The sequence below is a fragment of the Crinia signifera genome, chromosome 5, assembly GCF_055691185.1.
Source record: "Crinia signifera chromosome 5, ASM5569118v1, whole genome shotgun sequence".
NCBI classification, from domain to species: domain Eukaryota; kingdom Metazoa; phylum Chordata; class Amphibia; order Anura; family Myobatrachidae; genus Crinia; species Crinia signifera.
In genome coordinates, this window is record NC_139221.1 from 234022638 (window position 1) to 234041840 (window position 19203).

Below are 19203 nucleotides of genomic sequence, written 5' to 3' on the forward strand. Positions count from 1 at the left end.
TATATATATATATATATATATATATATATATATATATATATATATATATATATATATATACAAGAAAATGATTGCTTGGCATTCAAATTCAATATCTGAGATAGTACACAAATTTTGTTTCATGTTTTGAAACCTTGTTTTTTGAACAAATAAAATATATTTGTGTGTATAATATGTGTTTATACAGCATAAATGCAAGATACTTCAAAACACATAATTGAAATATTAAAATATTCTGAAATACGGAATAATCCATTATCCAAAATTCTCCTGGTCCCATACACATACACACATAAAAGCTCTGAGAAATAAAAGGTGTGCAGGTAACTAATTGTGTATCCATTCTTATGCAAAAGCTGATACAATACATTTCTTGTAACTATGAGCCAACTTTATTTTATTTGAACAGTGCAAAATCATTTGGCAAACAAAAAGTAAAAAGGGCTTACAAAAATCTTAATTATTAAGTATATATAGTTATTTTATTTAATCAATATAGGTACAGAGTGCACATGTATATAACTACATACATATGTACACAGTTAGATTAATAAAATGGCTTTTGAGAATATCAAGTATCATTTCTGAACCACAAAATCTGACCGTATGCAATTTTCCTTATGTGCCCAAGTGTGCCTATTTGTCCATGATGCACATTATAAGGTGCATGCTCAATTCATAGGCTTTCTCAGTACACATGCACAAACCTAACATTTTCATTTGTGTTATATTGTATATATGACTGAGTGTATGTTGTGTCCTCATATATATCGTATTCCAGTGATCAAAGTGCATCTACTGTACAACTTCCAACTGGTTTACAAATAGAATTTGTTGTGCAGTCTATTTTATTGGATCTCCATCAGTACAAGGCTGATTTGGGAGAGAGCCTATCACTGCCGTTCCTGGCTATGGGTCCTTATGTCTATAGTGTCTAGGTCGACAGTCAAAAGCTTGACCACTATTGGCAAGGAAAACCAGACACAAGGAAAATGTTGATGTGTTTTTTTCACGTTTGTGTGTATCTGTGTCAACATAGGTCGACATGGACATCGTATAAATGTACCGCGTCCGCTCCCATGGCTCCCTGCGCTTGCCATGCTTTGGGCATGGTGCCTCTCTGTGCTTGGCGCACTAATATATTCTCCCTCTATGCCCACTAGGATGGTAAAGTAAATACAAGTCAGTTTAAAAAAAATAAAATCTTGAAAAACTCATGTCGACCTTTTTCTATGTAGACATTTTGCTTGTGTTGACCTTTTGACCATGTTGAACGAATGCACTTCGACCTTTTTCATGTATCAACCAATAGTGGTCGATCTTTTGACCTCTACACTGTCGACTAATAACCACATACTGGCGTTCTTTCATGCCAATAATTTGTACCTGACAAATAAAATCTAATTTTTTCAATCCTCCACAAAACGGGCGCACCTGCAATATATGGGGAGCAAGAACTTCTATTGGTAGAGCAAGCTTGGTAATTGGTCCTACAAATCAGGGAGCGCCCTCATGTCTTTCTTCTTATATAAATACTTTTGGAAAATCTAAAAATCAAAAGTAGATTTAGAAATCCATTCTTAACAAGAAACGCCCCCACATTCCACCCAATTAGATTATTTTAGTTTTGATAGCAAAGCCATGCACTCTGCCAAACACCTAGGCACACTTGTGCAAAGAAGACACATAGGGGGAAATTTACTAAAGGAAATTTGTTTAAAAAAATAGGTGTATTTGTATCCAGAAATACACTTATTTTTGACATTTACTATCCCGAAAATACGGCAATTCGTAGTCGTATTGATGTGCTATCAATACCAATACGAATTGCCGTATTTTCGGGATAGTAAATGTCAAAAATAAGTGTATTTCTGGATACAAATACACCTATTTTTTACAAATTTCCTTTAATAAATTTCCCCCATAATGTCACAAAAAAGAATTCACACTACAGATTTATGCTTTTGTGGTTCATAAATGCCCTTTACTTATTAAGCTTGTGGCAGCAGAGATATGGCAACCGTTCGCAGTTTTGTCTTCTACCCGTCTGTTCTCCGTGATGACGTACATCTTCCGAACAATAAACAATTTGCTGGGAATGTTGAACTCCTGTTGTCAATGTGTTTTCCATAAAGGGTTCACATATACCCAGCCTTCTCCCTGCAAGAGAATGAAAAATTTAAAAAACACATACAATTTCTGAAAAATCAAAGCCAGATAAGTTGTTAATTCGTATTGGTTCCCAGAGCCTTTGCTTTCTTATAGAGAGGATCCCTTTGATGACTCTGCAGCCATGTGCATGCCCGACCTCGGGAAGTTGGCAGGACGGTAACCATAAGTAACACTGTTGCTTCTATAGCAGTGTTACTGATCGCTAGGACAGGGGCTTTTTAGAGCAGATGTACGCACACCAGAGTAATATAGACAGGAGGAATAGATATTGTGAATGCCTACATGTCATCTACGATATCTTCATTGTCAACATTTTAAATATCAATGACCTGACTGCAACCCATTTAGAGGTACTGTACCTAGAGATGGAGCCTGGCTCATCCAGGCAGGGGATGAAGTTTTTGCCTGCCCCCTCCAGCTCCCGCCAGGGGGCGCGCACGCATGAGACACTTGCGCGGCCCATGGCAACAGACTCCCCCCCGGGTCCCCAACGCCACCGCCGCATCTACTCCATTGCCAGAAATTATTATTGCAAAGCTACAGTACCTAGGCTCCTGGAATACCCAGGATAGTCACCATTAGGCATGCCAATCCTGGGGCATTTTGTCTATTCCAGGATTCAGGATTTAAAAATGCTCAATCCTGGGATTCCCATGATTGGCTTTGCTATTAACAAAAAGGCCCCCCCAAACTGGCTGCCTCACACATTTACTCACATGGGTGGGTGGTGAGGCCGGGAGCAGCAGCCTGGGGTAGCAGCCGGTGGGCTATGCAGCACGACCTCTGACCATCTCATGCTGCGTAGATCCCCACAGCCGGAGACGGGAGCAGCCGGGCAGCGTCTGAACGGGTGCTCAGATGCTGCTCGGCATTAGACTGCGCAAAGATACAAAGTATTACAACTTTTTGCACCATATGCCTGGCTTAACTTAGATCCTCTGCTGTACTTTACATTCTTTCTTCTGAATTTTGCAGCAGTAGATACATTAGATTACAGTGTACTAGGTTTTTGGGATTTGTACTTTTGTTACAAAATAAATCTGTATAAAGTCGCAGATTAAGCATCACCATGCATGTTGCGAGGCACAGCGTAGACCACTCCACATATCAGACCTTTTTCTTTTGCTTTCGCACCTAGATTAATAACTATCCTGATGGAAAAGGAGAACAGGAGATCTACAGGAGCACACAGATCAGAAACAGCACTCAGATCAGAAACAGCACTCAGATCAGAAACAATCAGCATCTTAAAAGTAGAATGTTTTATCATCAGAGTATGATCCCAAATAATCTAAGGGGGTAGTTTCCTCTGAAAACCAGAAACCTGAACTGTCTTGGAAGCACGTTTGATCCCTCCTGTAAGAATATTAGTTACCTGGAAACCCTAAAAAACAATGGTATGGTATGCAGCCATTTAAGAAAAGTCTGAATGTTGTTTTCAGGCATGAAATTTGCTTTAAAGATCATGGGGGACATTGCTATGGGCAACCAATTAGATGCTGTTTATTATCTTCTAGAAAGTGCTAAATAAATAAGAAGTAGATTCTGATTGGTTGCCCATAGCAACATCCCATGTGAAATATAACGCCCATCTTAGTAAATTTCCCCCTCATGTCTTCAAAAGCCACTGTAAACTCAGATGAAGATGAAGTTTACCAGGTCTGCCAGATTATAAATGTCTGTGTAACACACTGTGTAGCAATCGAAAACAAGAATTAGTGGAACGTGTTCTTGTTTTACTTTCTTCTGAACCCTTTGCAGAATCACAGAGGAAACATGTAACTAAGATGAAAAATCAGCATCACCGACAATTATCCTCCTATCCCTGGGAGTGATGTAAAGTTTGCATCATACAGTTCAACAGAGATGCAATTGTGTTAAAGATTTTTAGATGAAGGGACCAAACCCTGTGATGAAGATCCTGGTAAATGAGGAAATTCACTTCCAAGTGGGCTACATTCTGAATTAACACAGCCATTATTGTTGGTTTAAGTTGTTTCCCCCATCACTAAAAACCAGCAGGTCAATCTCACACAGCCAGAGGACTTCTGATGCCCCTGTTGATGACTAAGGCATGCTACCATCTTAGTGTTGGACTGCATCTCTACTACCTTTACATATAAGAGATGATGCCGCTTACTAAGGCACACAACATCACCCTTACCTCTAGGACAATCATTGGCAGTCTGGACTTCTGCAGAACTTACTCCCCAACCCCAAAGATTGGCTCCCATTGTCACCAGTATCCAATTCCAAATGTTGAATGCCTGACATTGGGCCAGATGCACTAAGCTTCAAAAGTGATAACATGGAGAGTGATAAACAGCCAGCCAATCAGCTGCTATCTGCTATGTCACAGACTGTGTTTGAAAACTGTCAGACAGGAGCGGATTGGTTGGTTGTGCCCCTCTATTTCATCACTTTTGAAGTTTAGTGCATCAGGCCCATTGTGGTTCTGTGCTCACAAGTACCAAACAAGAGAGGGGTGTAATTGGTTGAACTGCCTGATAAATGAAGACACACAATGGGAGAAGTTGTTCCACTTAGAAATTAGTTTGAGTGAAATTGTGCAGACTATACTTACTTGAAAGTCAATACTAACCCTTCGTTGCACACAGTTGCAAAGTTTCTACATACCCATATACATAAGGTATATAGGTATAAAATTACATGGTGTATCAAATATGCTACAGAGCGGTTTTTTTTTAAAATAATTTTTTATTTTTTTGCCTGTGATTTTTTTAATTATTTTTCCTTCTCAGTACAATACACAAGAAGCATGGAAATGTTAAACAAATTACATTTTTAAAAATCATGCAATGAAGGGTTAACTTCCTCAGATCCCTCAAACAAAATGAACAGAAGGCTGTTTATGAATAAGGAGAGACTTCGCAACTCCATGAAGGAACAAGTTCTTGTTCTTGAGTAAGAATACATGTGTCTTGGAGCACCCCATGAAAACTAAAAGCTACTTGTGAAATGTTGACTCCATTTAATAGTAACTGACACTCTAATAGCAGAATTCCAGTGTCTGCACTGTGACCAGCAAATGTGTCTGGAAGAAATATGGGGGACTGGAATTTAACAAAAGAAGATTGTCATGCCATGGACATAAGGAGAGCTGTCATCAAAGCTATGATTTTTAAGGACACCCCCAGAGCAAATCTGATTTTGGATGATTAAACAGAAACCCCTTAATTTTAGGTATTGATCCAAACCTGAAACGGTTATTGTCAATACAGATGGGATCTGTCCATTGCATGGCCAATCATATCCTTTTTTTTCATGTTAGTGTGTCTATCCTAGAAAGTGCTAAAGGTATATCAGTATAAGAAACAGCTGCCATATTGGAAATTGGTCACTGCCATGTAACCATAGTTTCCCCTGAAGCCCCCATAACTTGTAGCTATCAATGTGGGGGCTTCTCTGTGTTCATGTCAGTGCCATAGTCCATAGCATGAACTGAGAGGAAAAGAAAGTTAAAGTAAAAACTAAAAGGCTGCTAACCACCAAGGGACTTTTATACAGTGTGTCCCCTGCAGGCGTGGGGTATAGAAGGGGGGAGCAAAAACAAGTGTTTACATTTAATGTGTCCGCACTTCTCCTGTGGTCACTATAACCACTGTGTTTCCAGTATCTCCCAACTGGAGGACTAAGAAATTAGGATAAGTTGGGATGAGGTGTGGTATATGGTCCCGACAGTCGGGATCCCGACAGTCATTAGCCCGACGTCGGGATCCCAACTTGCCGGACTCAGACAGCATGGCGAGTGCAACAAAGTCCCTTGCAGGCTCACTGCGCTCGCCACACTGCGGGCACGGTGGCTTGTGCTATTCTATTCTCCCTCTATGGGAGTCGTGGACCCCCACGAGGGAGAATAGCTGGTGGCCGTCGGGACCCTGAGTGTCAGGGTTTTGAAAGTTGGGATCCCAACTTTGGGGTAATGACTGTCAGGATCCCGACTGTCGGGAAACTGTCCGGCACCCGTTAGGATGAATTCCCAATGTCAATATTTGGAGCATGCCCAACTCCTGGACTACATATTTTATTATTTATTTTATTATTTATCAATTTGTAAAATGCAGAAATCCTCAACACTGCTGCTTGGACATTTTCCTTCTTTCACTGCACTTTACCTTCAGAAACTTTCATCAGGTATTCTATCAATGCTGGCAAGGGAACAAAGACTGACCATGCTAAAGTCATGAATAAATCATGAATTGGTATTTGAGTAATATTTATTTTTCTCAAGCGCTATACTGCAAAAGAACAGAATCTTATTGCAAAGACCTGAAAGTTAAAGGATATAACCATTTAAAATTTACTACAATTCCCTTGATTTTTTATATTTTTTTTTATTTTGCAAATCTTGCCTACAGGAAAGTAGCAAATGTGCTCAAAAGGATTCTTCACAGAATAGATTATGATTCATGATTAGCCTTAATAAGTAATGCTCAGTTAGAGTTGGCCACATGACTCATGTACTTAAGAAACAGCGGGTAAATGCATCCACATGATGATCAAGATTCAATCCATTTGTCAATATCATATGTTGTCATTGTTATTAAGAAGTGTAATGTGACAAAAAACTCCCAAGTACACTATGGTGCACCAAATTTATATTATGCAACACAGAAACCTATACATATGCAACAATTCCCCCAATGTTGGTGATGTACTGTAGCTACATATGTGTGGGGCCCTCTCATGTGTTGGAGGCCCCTGGTTGACCACCTCTTGCCATTGTCTTGTTACTCCAGAAGCACTTGTCTTCCTACAAATGCAGCTACCGCCAGGCTATGAAAATGAATGATGAAAACACCAGTTTCGGAGCAGTGCCGCTCTTAGAAGATGAACTGCAAATTGAAATGGACTGTACCTAGTGTTTTAGGAAATAGTCGGTTCGTTAAACCTAACTTCTTCATTTTTCAACCATCGTAATCGAGTGTTGCTTAGTTAAGTCACACTAATAGTTTTATCATAAGTGAAGTGACATCAATATTAACTGTATGTGGCACATGTATGTGTTTATATCAGGTATGTCCAAACTGTGGCCCTCCAGCTGTTGTGAAACTACACATCCCAGCATGCCTTGACATCATTTTAGCATTCCCTAATAGCAAAACTGTGGCAAGGAATGATGGGACTTGTAGTTTCACAAAAGTTGGAGGGCTATAATGTGGACATGCCTGGTTTATCTATTATTGTATGTATTTCAACTATATAGCAGTGGGTGATATGATTGCACATCCCTATTCTGGTAAAAAAAAGTACAAAATTAACTGGCCCTAACATGTAATACCAAATTTGAAGTTTATGTCATCACCTGCCCATGTGGCTTTTTCTATATTGGGAAAACAGAGTGCCAATTCAAGAACAAGAAGGCTCAACACTGTCTGGCCATCTGCACGGCGCTACAGTCAGGCACGGGCGATCAACCAGTGGCCGGGCATTTTGCAGAAGGTAAGCATGGCATGGCTACATTGAATCATAAAATTGTCATTGAATCATAAAATTGTAGACAATGTCCCAGAATCTTTATGGGGGTGGGTTGGAGGTGCAACAGGTGTAGAAAATGACTACAGTACATAAAAAATTAACAGTTGCTGTAGATATCGTTACAGCTTTGACAAAGGATTTATTTTATCTCTAGTGTCAGAAAGGATTTATTTGACTCTATGATTGTATGTTAAAAATGGCTACAATGGAGGTTTCCTTACAAGCTTCCTGTGTATCAGAACAATTCTAATTATAAAAGGTAGTAATTGATGGACCTCATTTTAGGTTGCAGTAGCTTTGTAGATTGACATACATTAAAAGTGATACTTAACGGATAGAGGTACACAACTTGATCAACTCGGTTACGAGCACTCAAATGCCCTCATCTCCTCTATATTCTTTACTACTGAGACCACTACCTCACATCCCACCTCCAACCCAAAAATTGATCAATCATATCCTTGGAACAGCTAAATGTCTTATAGCCACGCACTGGAAATCTCCCTCACCCCTTCCATAACTGCTATGATCAACTATATCTGTGTTACATTTAGAATGGAAAGTCCTTCTAATTTTATCAAAGTTTGGTCCCCATGGACAACCTACTACAGCCTGAGGCACCGTTGAATTCCATATGATGCCTTGTTAAGCTCACCACTGTTCTGATGATCAGCAACAACTCCACTAGTTCTCTAAATCTCATGCTTTCCTTTTCCCTGTCTTTTCATTTCTGAATCATTATTTCTCTACCCTTCTTTCCTACCCCCTATCCCTGTTCTTCTCTTTCTCCTCTCTCCTACTCACAAAGACTCTCTCTCTTTTATTTTTTTACATGTATCTCAATAATTGTTTTTGCAACAATCTGTTATATTGCTCATATAGCTCTTACACTCATATACCCCTAGTTTAACACGGAATCTGTTCTACTCATCATCTCATCAATGCTCTTGGATTCTTGAACATTATCTCATCCATTGCTGTTAACTCATCTACTTTGTTGAACCAGCATTATTGTATTTTGAAAAAAAGAAAACCTAAATAAACAAATCTTCTAAAAAAAAAAAAGGGATACTTAAGCTGATGGTAACAAACAGATCCAATCATATTTGTGAGGTCGCTGTGCATAACTGACAGAGGAGCATTGGGTTCTGTTGTATAAGAATGACATTGAAGGTCAGACTTAGGAAGGCTGCGGGTCCTGAAGAAGTGTCGCCGTCTAAAATTAAGACCTGTGCAATGCAGCTTGCACCCATCTTCACTATTATCTTTAACACCACACTGGAAACGAGTAGGGTCCCTGCCTGCTTCAAATGCTCAATTATTATTATGGTTCCCTAGAAGTTGGCTCTGAAGGATCTAAATGACTACAGGCCAGTCACACTAACATCAGTTGTCATGAAGGCATTCGAAATACTGGTATTGAACCATCTGAGGGAGGTGACAAACACCCATCTCGACCCCCTGCAGTTCGCCTACCGAGCAAACAGAAGCATTGAGGATTCAGTTAACCTAGGGCTGCATTATATCCTGGAACACCTGGATCATCCAGGCACCTACGCGAGGGTCCTATTCATTGACTTCAGCTCTGCATTTAACACAATTGCCCCGGCTATCCTAAAGCCCAAACTTCTCTCCCTAGGAGTTCCAGAATCTACCTGCTCCTGGATTGTGGACTTCCTAACAACACAGAAACAGGTGGTGAAAGCTGGAGCCTTCTCATCCGCCATTCGTACGATCAGCACTGGTGCTCCCCAGGGATGTGTCCTTTCCCCCCTGCTCTTCTCCCTCTACACTAACGACTGCATCTCGAGTGACCAGTCAGTAAAAATCATAAAATTTGCTGATGACACCACCCTCATCGGCCTAATCAAGGAGGCAGATGAGTCTACATACAGACGGAAAGTGGACAGACTTTCACAGTGGTGCGGCAGAAATAACCTGGACCTAAACCCCATCAAAACCGTCGAGATGATAGTAGACTTCAGGAGAAAACCAAATGTCAAGGTACAATTGGTAATTTCCAACAGAGTGGTGTCATGGGTAGACCTTCAAATTCCTTGGGACAAAAATTTCTCGAAACCTCAGATGGGAGCCCAACATAACTTCCATTGTCAAAAAGGCCCAACAGCAGCTGTTCTTCCTGAGGCAACTGAAAAAATTAAACATTCCGCAGGAGCTGCTGCAGCTCTTTTACACTGCTATTGTGGAGTCCGTTCTATGCTCCTCTATTACAATCTGGTATGGAGGGCCAATGAATCTGACAAATGAAGCCTGCACCAGAGAGGATTATTGGGACGGACCTCCCCCCTGTAAGGGAAGAATACTTAAGTAGGGTCAAGAAGCGAGCTGGGAAGATCGTGGCGGACAAACTCCACCCTGGCCATAACTTGTTTGATATTCTCCCATCACGTAGACGCTTCAGGTCCATCCCTGCCAAGTCATCAAGAACCGCAAAAAAGATTCTTCCCGACAGCTATTCAGCTATTGAACAATGTACTCTAATATACTGCTAATCTAAACACCTAACTGCTCTATCTAACCTTGCAAATCATAACATGTGAATTGTCATTTGTATGCGCAACTGATGCAATGTATGTATGTATGTCCTGTTATCCCTCTTGTACCATGCTTGAAGCTGCACTGTATCCACAAAAAATTCCTAGTATACGACAGTATACATGGCCAATAAAGTGATTCTGATTACATAATACCCAGGCTGATTGTGAAGGCTGGGCTGCGTAAAGCTGTGACCCATTGCATCATCTCAAACAAACACAATGAGGCAGTTTATTATCCAGGCAGTAAAGTCAGTAGCTGCTAGCCTAGATAAACAGAGCAGGGTTACAGTGTTCCGGAAATGCTCCACACCGCAGTGCTTTTATATCTGACAAGTTATCAGAGCAACGCAGCCCTTTCTACTTCTGAGATAATAGCAGGAAAAGATCGCCATCTTCTGCCTCATTATGTTCTTAATACCGTCCCTATGCTCCAGGTTATTGCTTGATTAGTACACTACATTTCATCCAATAAACTTTTAAATGGACATAAAGTTAAGTGCCTGAGTGAAGCCAATATAACAGAGTTGCATCATACTATAAAAGCAGCTTAGTAAAGGGCTCGTGTCAACCAAGTGAAATAAACATTGTTCTAAGCGTGAATGTTATATGCGAGATGAAACTTGCCTCTCTGATAAAATACTTTGGCTTCCATGGTGTATTAATGGATGCCCTCTGTCTGGCTTCTGTCCTCTGTCTTTCCTCCAGTTGGTGTTTGTGCTCTGAAGCTGCTTCAATGTCATCTGACTTTAGGGCATTGGTGACATTTTCCCAGATTCGCCTAAGGATGGAAGAAACAATAAAAACAGAAACATTATGATATAGTTATCAAGATGTGGGATCATTTGCCTCCTGCACCTTCAGGGGCATTTTATCTGGGGAATGGATGTTTGCAATACATACTGTACTTACCAACTCTAAGTAACTTGTATCTGGGATCTGCCGCTGCATCAGTGGCATGCGGTGGGATGAGGCAGGTGAGGCACAGCCTTTCCTGTCATACTAACGTATATGCCAGAGTTTTGAACTTATAAAGTATGTCAAAAATACAAATAATATATATATAAAAAATCTTATTTTTATTATTCTTATTCATTTTTATAGTCAATACTCTGGAGTAAAAAGTCTATGGCAGGTTAGGCAGTGCCTCACCTGGCTACTTTTTATGTGCATCTCTTATCAAAACTCACAGGAAGTGAGAGATCCAGCAATTCTACAGGGGGTTCGTGGGGACTACTTGAAAAAGTCTGAAACTCATGGGAGAGTATGGTTCAGTCTCTATAGGAATCCTCTCCATCCGGAAATCCTCATACCAGGGTCTACACTGCATATACAATATATCTATACGTCTGTAAGGAGCACAGGGATATGGCCACAAGATAAGTAAATTCCAAGGTAGATTGGAAATACACATCCAGCACCCATTTTAGATGTGCCAATTAACTCCTTATCAGTTATACGATATTTGAAGTTACAAAGACATTCCATATATGCACAAAGAAGAAGGCTGACGGCATTACATAGGCCACAGAACTTTAAGGTAACTTCTACTATTTGTAATAACTGAAAGTAGGCAGTACAGTTACCCAAGTTTTCATTGAGAAAAAAAAATTATGCTACATAACATTCTAGAAGATGCAGCTTTCTCACTACAATGCATCAGACCAGTCACACATTGAGGGTATTGCTGGCAATTTTCTGTGAATAAAAAATTACCTATTTCGTGATTTTATATATAACAAAATAAATTATATAATCACAAAAAATAAAGCAAAAAATGCTTGCAGAAAACATACACTGGGGCAGTAAGTGGGAGTGTGAACCTTGGTTATAGCAACTGGGGAAATATTGTAACCAACCTCATCACCATCATCACCACCACCAACATGCATAATATATTTTTTATTTCATCAGTAATGTTTATATATTTATAATACAGATGTAGGCCCTCTCATTCAGTTCCGGCGCCCAACCAGAACCTCCCGTCTAGCGAGCGCCAGCAGAGAGGGACTCCATTAAACTGGAGGGGCCGGGGCAGCGGGTCCCTGCCCGTCTCCGCTTCGCAGGGCGCTCTGTTGCTATGGGGCGTGCGAGCGTCTTGTGCACGCGTGCCCCCTGGAAGGAGCTGGTGGCTGGCAGGAGCTAGCGATAGTTTAGCCAGCCCCTGAAAAGATGAAGCCGGCTACATCTGTATTTATCCACATTACTCTAAATCATGTCTAGATGTATTAACATGATACCCAAAGCGCAAGCACAACAGTTGCATTGATTTAGGATTTCTTTACATATTAATTAATTATACTTATTATTATTATAATTTTTAATAATTATTATTATTATTACAAACAAAAAAATAGATTTAAAGGGGAGCTGAAACAATGAACAACATCTGTCCATAAATATTGCAATTAAGTAATTTTGAACGGTCATAATTACAAGATTTCATGGATGTCGCAATTCCCACAGTGTTCAATGCAGATTTGTGTTATTCATGAGCCTGTAGTCAAAGGTGAATAATTGGTATGTAATTAGCATGGTAATTCCTCTTGTACACCAAATCAAGATCAATTGGACAAATATGAATGTGCATGCATTGTTACGAACTTGGCAGTGCCCTGAACACACAATTTAAATGATGATGAAGGAGAGTCACCGTCCTACAGTGCAAGTAATCTAAGGGGATGCTTCTGAGAATAAAGCATTCCATTGGTGGGCTGAAAACCAAACCTGGCCCATTTACAGTAAATGATTCAAGTCCTATAGGCACATATCTGTTATAACAGCTCCTGCTAGCCTAAAGTTCTTTCTTGCATACTGGTGGTAGGACAGCTGGGTCAACAACACTAACCACATTATAACTAGAGATATGTGAGCTCTGATTTCCCAGATCCGAGCCCGAACGTCACTAATCTAAGCCTGGATCCAAGTGGCGCTCAGAGTTTTCCGCCTGACTCGGATCCGTGCGCGCAAGCAAGATACGCGAGATCCGGACCTCTATATAACCGCGAGAATCCGGCGCCATTTGTAACTCGTGAATTAGGAGGGTTAGGGATATAGGAGTGTGCTTACTGTGCGGAGCGTTGTTAGGTTAGGTAGGTTAGGGAGCTGTCTTTTCTTTGCTGCTGGGGCGACTGCCAGTGTCTACTAGTGCCACTGTCTGCTCTGCTCTCTGGTGGTGTGTGCTCTGCACTGCCAGTGGCTGCCAGCCCAGCCAGTACCTGGCCACTTCAATCAGTAATAGTATATGACTGTGCATTGTGCACTGTTGTTAAACTTATTAACCACTTGCATACCAGTCTGCTTGTGCATCTGCTGTATAATACCTCCCTGCTGGTGTATTTACAGCCTTATATAACTAGTAAACATATTTTCTGCTAGTGCATCTACTGTACTGAGTCTGACATATAAATATTAACACCAGTGTACTGTTGCATCTACTGCCGTATAATATCTCTCTGCTGGTGCATATACTGCCATATAAATAATATCTCTCTGCTGGTGCATATACTGCCGTATAAAAATAATCTCTCTCTGCTGGTGCATATACTGACGCATAAATAATATCTCTCTGCTGGTGCATATACTGCCGTATAAAAATAATATCTCTCTGCTGGTGCATATACTGCCATATAAAATAATATCTCTCTGCTGGTGCATATACTGCCCTATAAAAATAATATCTCTCTGCTGGTGCATATACTGCCGTATAAATATAATCTCTCTGCTGGTGCATATACTGCCATATAAAAATAATATCTCTTTGCTGGTGCATATACTGCCGTATAAATAATATCTCTCTGCTGGTGCATATACTGCCATATAAATAATATCTCTCTGCTGGTGCATAATACTGCCGTATAAAAATAATATCTCTCTGCTGGTGCATATACTGCCGTATAAATAATATCTCTCTGCTGGTGCATATACTGCCGTATAAAAATAATATCTCTTTGCTGGTGCATATACTGCCGTATAAATAATATCTCTCTGCTGGTGCATATACTGCCGTATAAATAATATCTCTCTGCTGGTGCATAATGCTGCCATATAAAAATAATATATCTCTGCTGGTGCATACACTGCCGTATAAAATAAATAATCTCTCTCTGCTGGTGCATATACTGCCGTATAAAAAGAATCTCTCTCTGCTGGTGCATATATTGCCGAAAAATAATCTCTCTGCTGGTGCATATACTGCCGTATAAAAATAATATCTCTCTGCTGGTGCATATACTGCCGTATAAAAATAATATCTCTCTGCTGGTGCATATACTGCCATATATATAATACCTCTCTAATGGTGCATCTACTGCCGTATATACTTGCACTCCAGTGGTGCTGTCCTGTGGTGTAATATATTGCATAACTCCACAAAAATAATGGAGATCCAAAACATGGAGAATCAAATAGGGAAAGATGAAGGGCCACTTCCTCCTACTTCTGAATCTGCTGCAAATGCAAGTAGTAATGATGATATAGATGATGATATGCCATCAACGTCGTCTGCCAAGGCCGGTGTCCAGTGTCAAAGTACGGGGCATGTAAAAACCAAAAAGCCAAAGTTCAGTAAAAGGAGGACCAAAAAAAATAAATTCAAATCATTGGAGGAGAAACATAAAATTGCCAATGTGCCATTTACAACACCGAGTGGCAAGGAACGGTTAAGGCCCTGGCCTGTATTCATGACTGGTGGTTCAACTACACATGACTATTCAAGCCCTTCTACTCCTCCTTTAGAAATGTGAGATTTCAGCTGTCATCAAAAACACAGCAAACATCTCTGCCTACTAAAGAAGACATGTTGGGGGAAATTTACTAATATGAATTCGTAAAAAATAGGTGTATTCGTAGGCAGAAATACACCTATTTTTTACACATTTGTATTTTCGGGATTTACTATCCCAAAAATACAGCAATTCGTATTCCTAAAGATGGGACATTCGTTTTTGTATTTACAAATACAAATGTCTACACCATCGATAGAATATGACAGGAATCACCTTTCAAAAGAATGGTGGTTCCTGATTTACTAAGCAGCCGTATAGATAATACGGCTGCTAATTGGCGTGAAACGGCCACAAAAATACGGCAGGAAAATACACCTTGATTGTCGTATTTGCTTTAAGCCTGCACGGATCAGTCAGATCCGTGCAGGCTTTAGTGTAAAAAAATAGAAAAATAAATAAATATATAAAAAAAAAACGGCGTGGGGTCCCCCCCACAGCCGTAACCAGCGCCAGGCTGAAAGAGCCGGGGCCGGTAATTAAAAATCAGGGAACCCGACAAATAGGGGAATTTCCTTCCACAGCTCCACCATGGATTACTTCGGACCCGGACACTGCCATGGACCTGGAGGACGACACGGACTGCCGACATGGACCTGGAGGACGACACAGGACACCAGACACCAGGACAGAGGGCTACCTACGGGCTCAAGATAGGTAAGTATCAGTATGTGTGTAATGGATGTATTAAAGTTTTATTTTCATTGTGTCAGTGTGTATTTATTTAACAATTTTTTTTTACTGTGGAACTACAAGAACCAGCGGGCCCTTTAATGCCCCGCAGGCTGGGACTTGTGGTTCTCCAAGTCCCAGCTTGCGGGGGAGGCTTGCTTGGGACTCATAGTTCCACAGTTTAAAACAATAGTTTATTCATCTATTTTTTACACTTAATCAGCTCGATGCCCACCGCCCAGGGGCATCGAGGACAGTACCAGGCTTCAGCCTGGTCAGGTAAGTCCTGGAGGGGGGGACCCCTTTATTGGGGGGGTCCCCACTCCCCCAGGGCCCCTGGCCAGGCTGACTGGTCAGAGGGTTAATGCTTTGGCCGGGGGGACTTGTATAAAAAGTCTCCCCCCGGCTGTGGCATTACCCTGCTGGCTGGTTTGGCCTGGGGCTGGTTCTTAAAATACGGGGGACCCCTAGTCATTTTGTCCCCCGTATTTTGGGAACCAGCCCCGGACCTGGAGCCTGGTTGTTAAAAATCGGGGAACCCCTATTTGTCGAGTTCCCTGATTTTTAATTACCGGCCCCGGCTCTTTGAGTCTGGTGCTGGTTACGGCTGTGGGGGGGACCCCACGCTGTTTTTAATTTATTTATTTTTCTTCTTTTTTTTTTACACCTTGCAGCCTGGACGGATCTGACTGATCCATGCAGGATGCCTGTAGGAATTCGTATTAGCGGCCGTATATATGGCCAGCTAATACGAATTACTACGACATCGGAGGGTTACAAAGCAGTCGTATATGACTGCTTTGTAAATCCCCCTCCGGAACACGACTTTGCATACGACTGAAACAGTCGTATGCAGTCGTAGGGAAAATACTAATACGAAAAACTAGGTTTTTCATATTAGTAAATTTCCCCCGTTATCACAAACCCCCAAGGAGAGTCCAAGGGTGTTGGTGGTTGCAAAGCCTGACCTTCCCATCGCTGTACGGGAAGAGGTGGCTCCTTCCACCATTTTCAGCACTCCCTCTGCATATGCTGGAAGGATCACCCACAGTGCAGTTCCTGATTTTGATAATGAAGGTGTCAATGTTGTAGACCGAGAGGAGGATATTGATGTAGCTTGCACTGTTCCTTTGATAAAGCTACCAGGTGTAGCAAAACACGTAAGGAGGACCCTTTGCTACATACTCCCAACCATTTGGTCCTGGAATACAAATCTGGAGATCTCCATTTGGACGCTCTACTCTAACTTTCCAACTTTGGATACAAATTCCTCTTTATTGCCGCACCAGGAGGTTGAGGACAACACTTTATTCCAACAAATGCTGTGGAGGGAGCTGGTTATTTGTGCCATCTTGGGCCACTCCTGCCCCACAGCCACACCACAGTGGTTCTCCCCCCTGGACTAATACCTGGGAAATAAGCTTTTCCCCTTGGACATACAAATCCGGGACTGTCCATCACTTCAGAGCTTCCATGGTTGGTGAGGAATTGTGATATTTAGCATTGTGTATTGATTGATTAATATCATACATTATCCACTTTTAACATTGCTGGGGGTATTCACCTTTTAGCATATATTAGCTATTAAATTTTTGTAATAGATTAACCAATTGGCCATTTTTATATTTTTTTTATTTAACTACAGCGCTGCTCACCTTCCCTTGTTTTGTTCTCTTTGGCACTGAGGAAGAAGTTGATGAGGAGGATGCTGAGGTGGTTTGCTTAAATGAGGCACCAGGGGGGTAAACAGTTGTTGTCCATGGGATGAAAAAGCCCATCGTCATGCCTGGGCAGAGGACCAATAAATCCACCTCTACGGTGTGGAATTTTTTTTATCCGAATCCAGACAACAAATGTATTGCCATGTGTAGCCTATGTAAAGCTCCAATAAGCAGGGGTAAGGATCTTGCTTTGTTTAGTTCAGGAACTGTGGCTAGCAGTCCAAGGACACCAAAATCCCTTGGTACTCCTGTTGGAGCCAAGCACCTGAAAAGCACAACTCCAAATCCCTCCTCGTCAATTTCCTCCTTGATCCGGATCAGGGGAGTCCTGCAGGCCATGTCACCAGCATGACTGACTCCTCTTCTATCCGGGATTCCTCTGTAGGATCCTGCAGCGCTACGCCTACTACTGCCGTTGCTGCAATTAATGGGAGTCGTTCCTCATCCCAGAGGGGAAGTCGTAAGACCGCTACGTCTTTCACTAATCAATTGATCGTCCAACAGTCGTTTACCATGAGGATGAAATACAACGGCAGTCATCCTATGGCAAAGCGGATAACTGCGGCCTTGACAGCTATGTTGGTGTCCGCCATCAGTGAAGTGTGATTAAGACGTTTGATGGAGGTATTGTGTCCCCGGTACCAAATCCCATCTAGATTCCACTTCACTAGGCAGGTGATACCTGGGATATACAGGGATGTCAGAAAAAGTGTCCTCAGTGCCCTGAAAAATGCAGCTGTACCCACTGTCCACTTAACTATGGACATGTGGACAAGTGGATTAGGGCAAACTAAGGACTATATGACTGTGACAGCCCACTGTGTAGATGCATCACCTTCCGCAGCAGCATCTCCTGCACACCAGCTCCTTCCAAGGCAGGCTACGCTGCAGGCTACGCTGTGTATCACCGGTTTCAGGAAGAGGCACAACGCTGACAACCTCATAGAGAAACTGAGGGAAATTATCTCCCAGTGGCTTACCCCCCCCCCTTAGACTCTCCTGGGGATTTGTGGTGTCGGACAACTCCATTAACATTGTGCGGGCATTACACATGGGCAGTTTCCAGCACGTGCCATGTTTTGCCCACACAATACATTTGGCGGTGCAGCATTTCATCAGAAGTGGCAGGAGCATGACGAAGATGCTTGCGGTGGCCCGCAAAATTTGCGGACACTTTCAGCATTCTGCCACTGCCTGCCAAAGGCTGAAGTGGCAGCAAAAACTCCTCAACCTGCCCTGCCATCAGCTTAAACAAGAGGTTGTGACACGCTGGAACTCCACCCTTTATATGCTGCAGAGGATGGAGGAGCAGAAAAAGGCCATTCAAGTCTACACGGCCACCTACAACATAGGCAGAGGAGCGGGGCTGCACCTGACTGAAGCGCAGTGGAGGCTGATTTCTGTGTTGTGCAAGGTTCTCCAGCCATTTGATCTTGCCACATGTGAAGTCAGTTCCGACACTGCCAGTTTGAGTCAGGTGATTCTCCCGATCAGGCTGTTGCAGAAGCAGCTCGAGAAAGTGAAGGAGGAGCTAAAGCGTTGCGATTCCACAAAGCATCTAGCTCTTGTGGATGAAGCCCTCCATACGCTTTGCCAGGATACGAGGGTGGTCATTCTGTTAAAGTCAGAGGAATACATTGTGGCCACCTTGCTCGATCCTCGGTTTAAAGCGTATGTTGTGTCTGTTTCGGGCAGACACAAGTTTACAAAGGTGCAAAGACCTGCTGGTCAGGAGATTGTCATCTGAAGGGGACCGTGACACGGCCACAGCTCCCACACCTGTGAATGCGAGGAAACAGC

General features: G+C 41.9%; 1 protein-coding gene across 2 annotated transcripts in view; it reads right to left on the reverse strand.

Annotated features, from left to right (window-relative positions):
- Window positions 1-1867: 1867 nt before the first annotated feature.
- OSBPL10 (oxysterol binding protein like 10) overlaps window positions 1868-19203 on the reverse strand; it is a 389517-nt gene continuing 372181 nt past the window's right edge. For both annotated transcript variants that reach the window (XM_083188653.1, XM_083188650.1), the window contains 2 exons: window positions 10854-11007; window positions 1868-2160 (listed from right to left, as the gene is read on the reverse strand). In XM_083188653.1, the coding sequence (XP_083044779.1) occupies window positions 2116-2160; window positions 10854-11007 (199 nt within the window). In that variant the 3' untranslated portion in view covers window positions 1868-2115. The remainder of the gene's footprint in view (window positions 2161-10853; window positions 11008-19203) is intronic.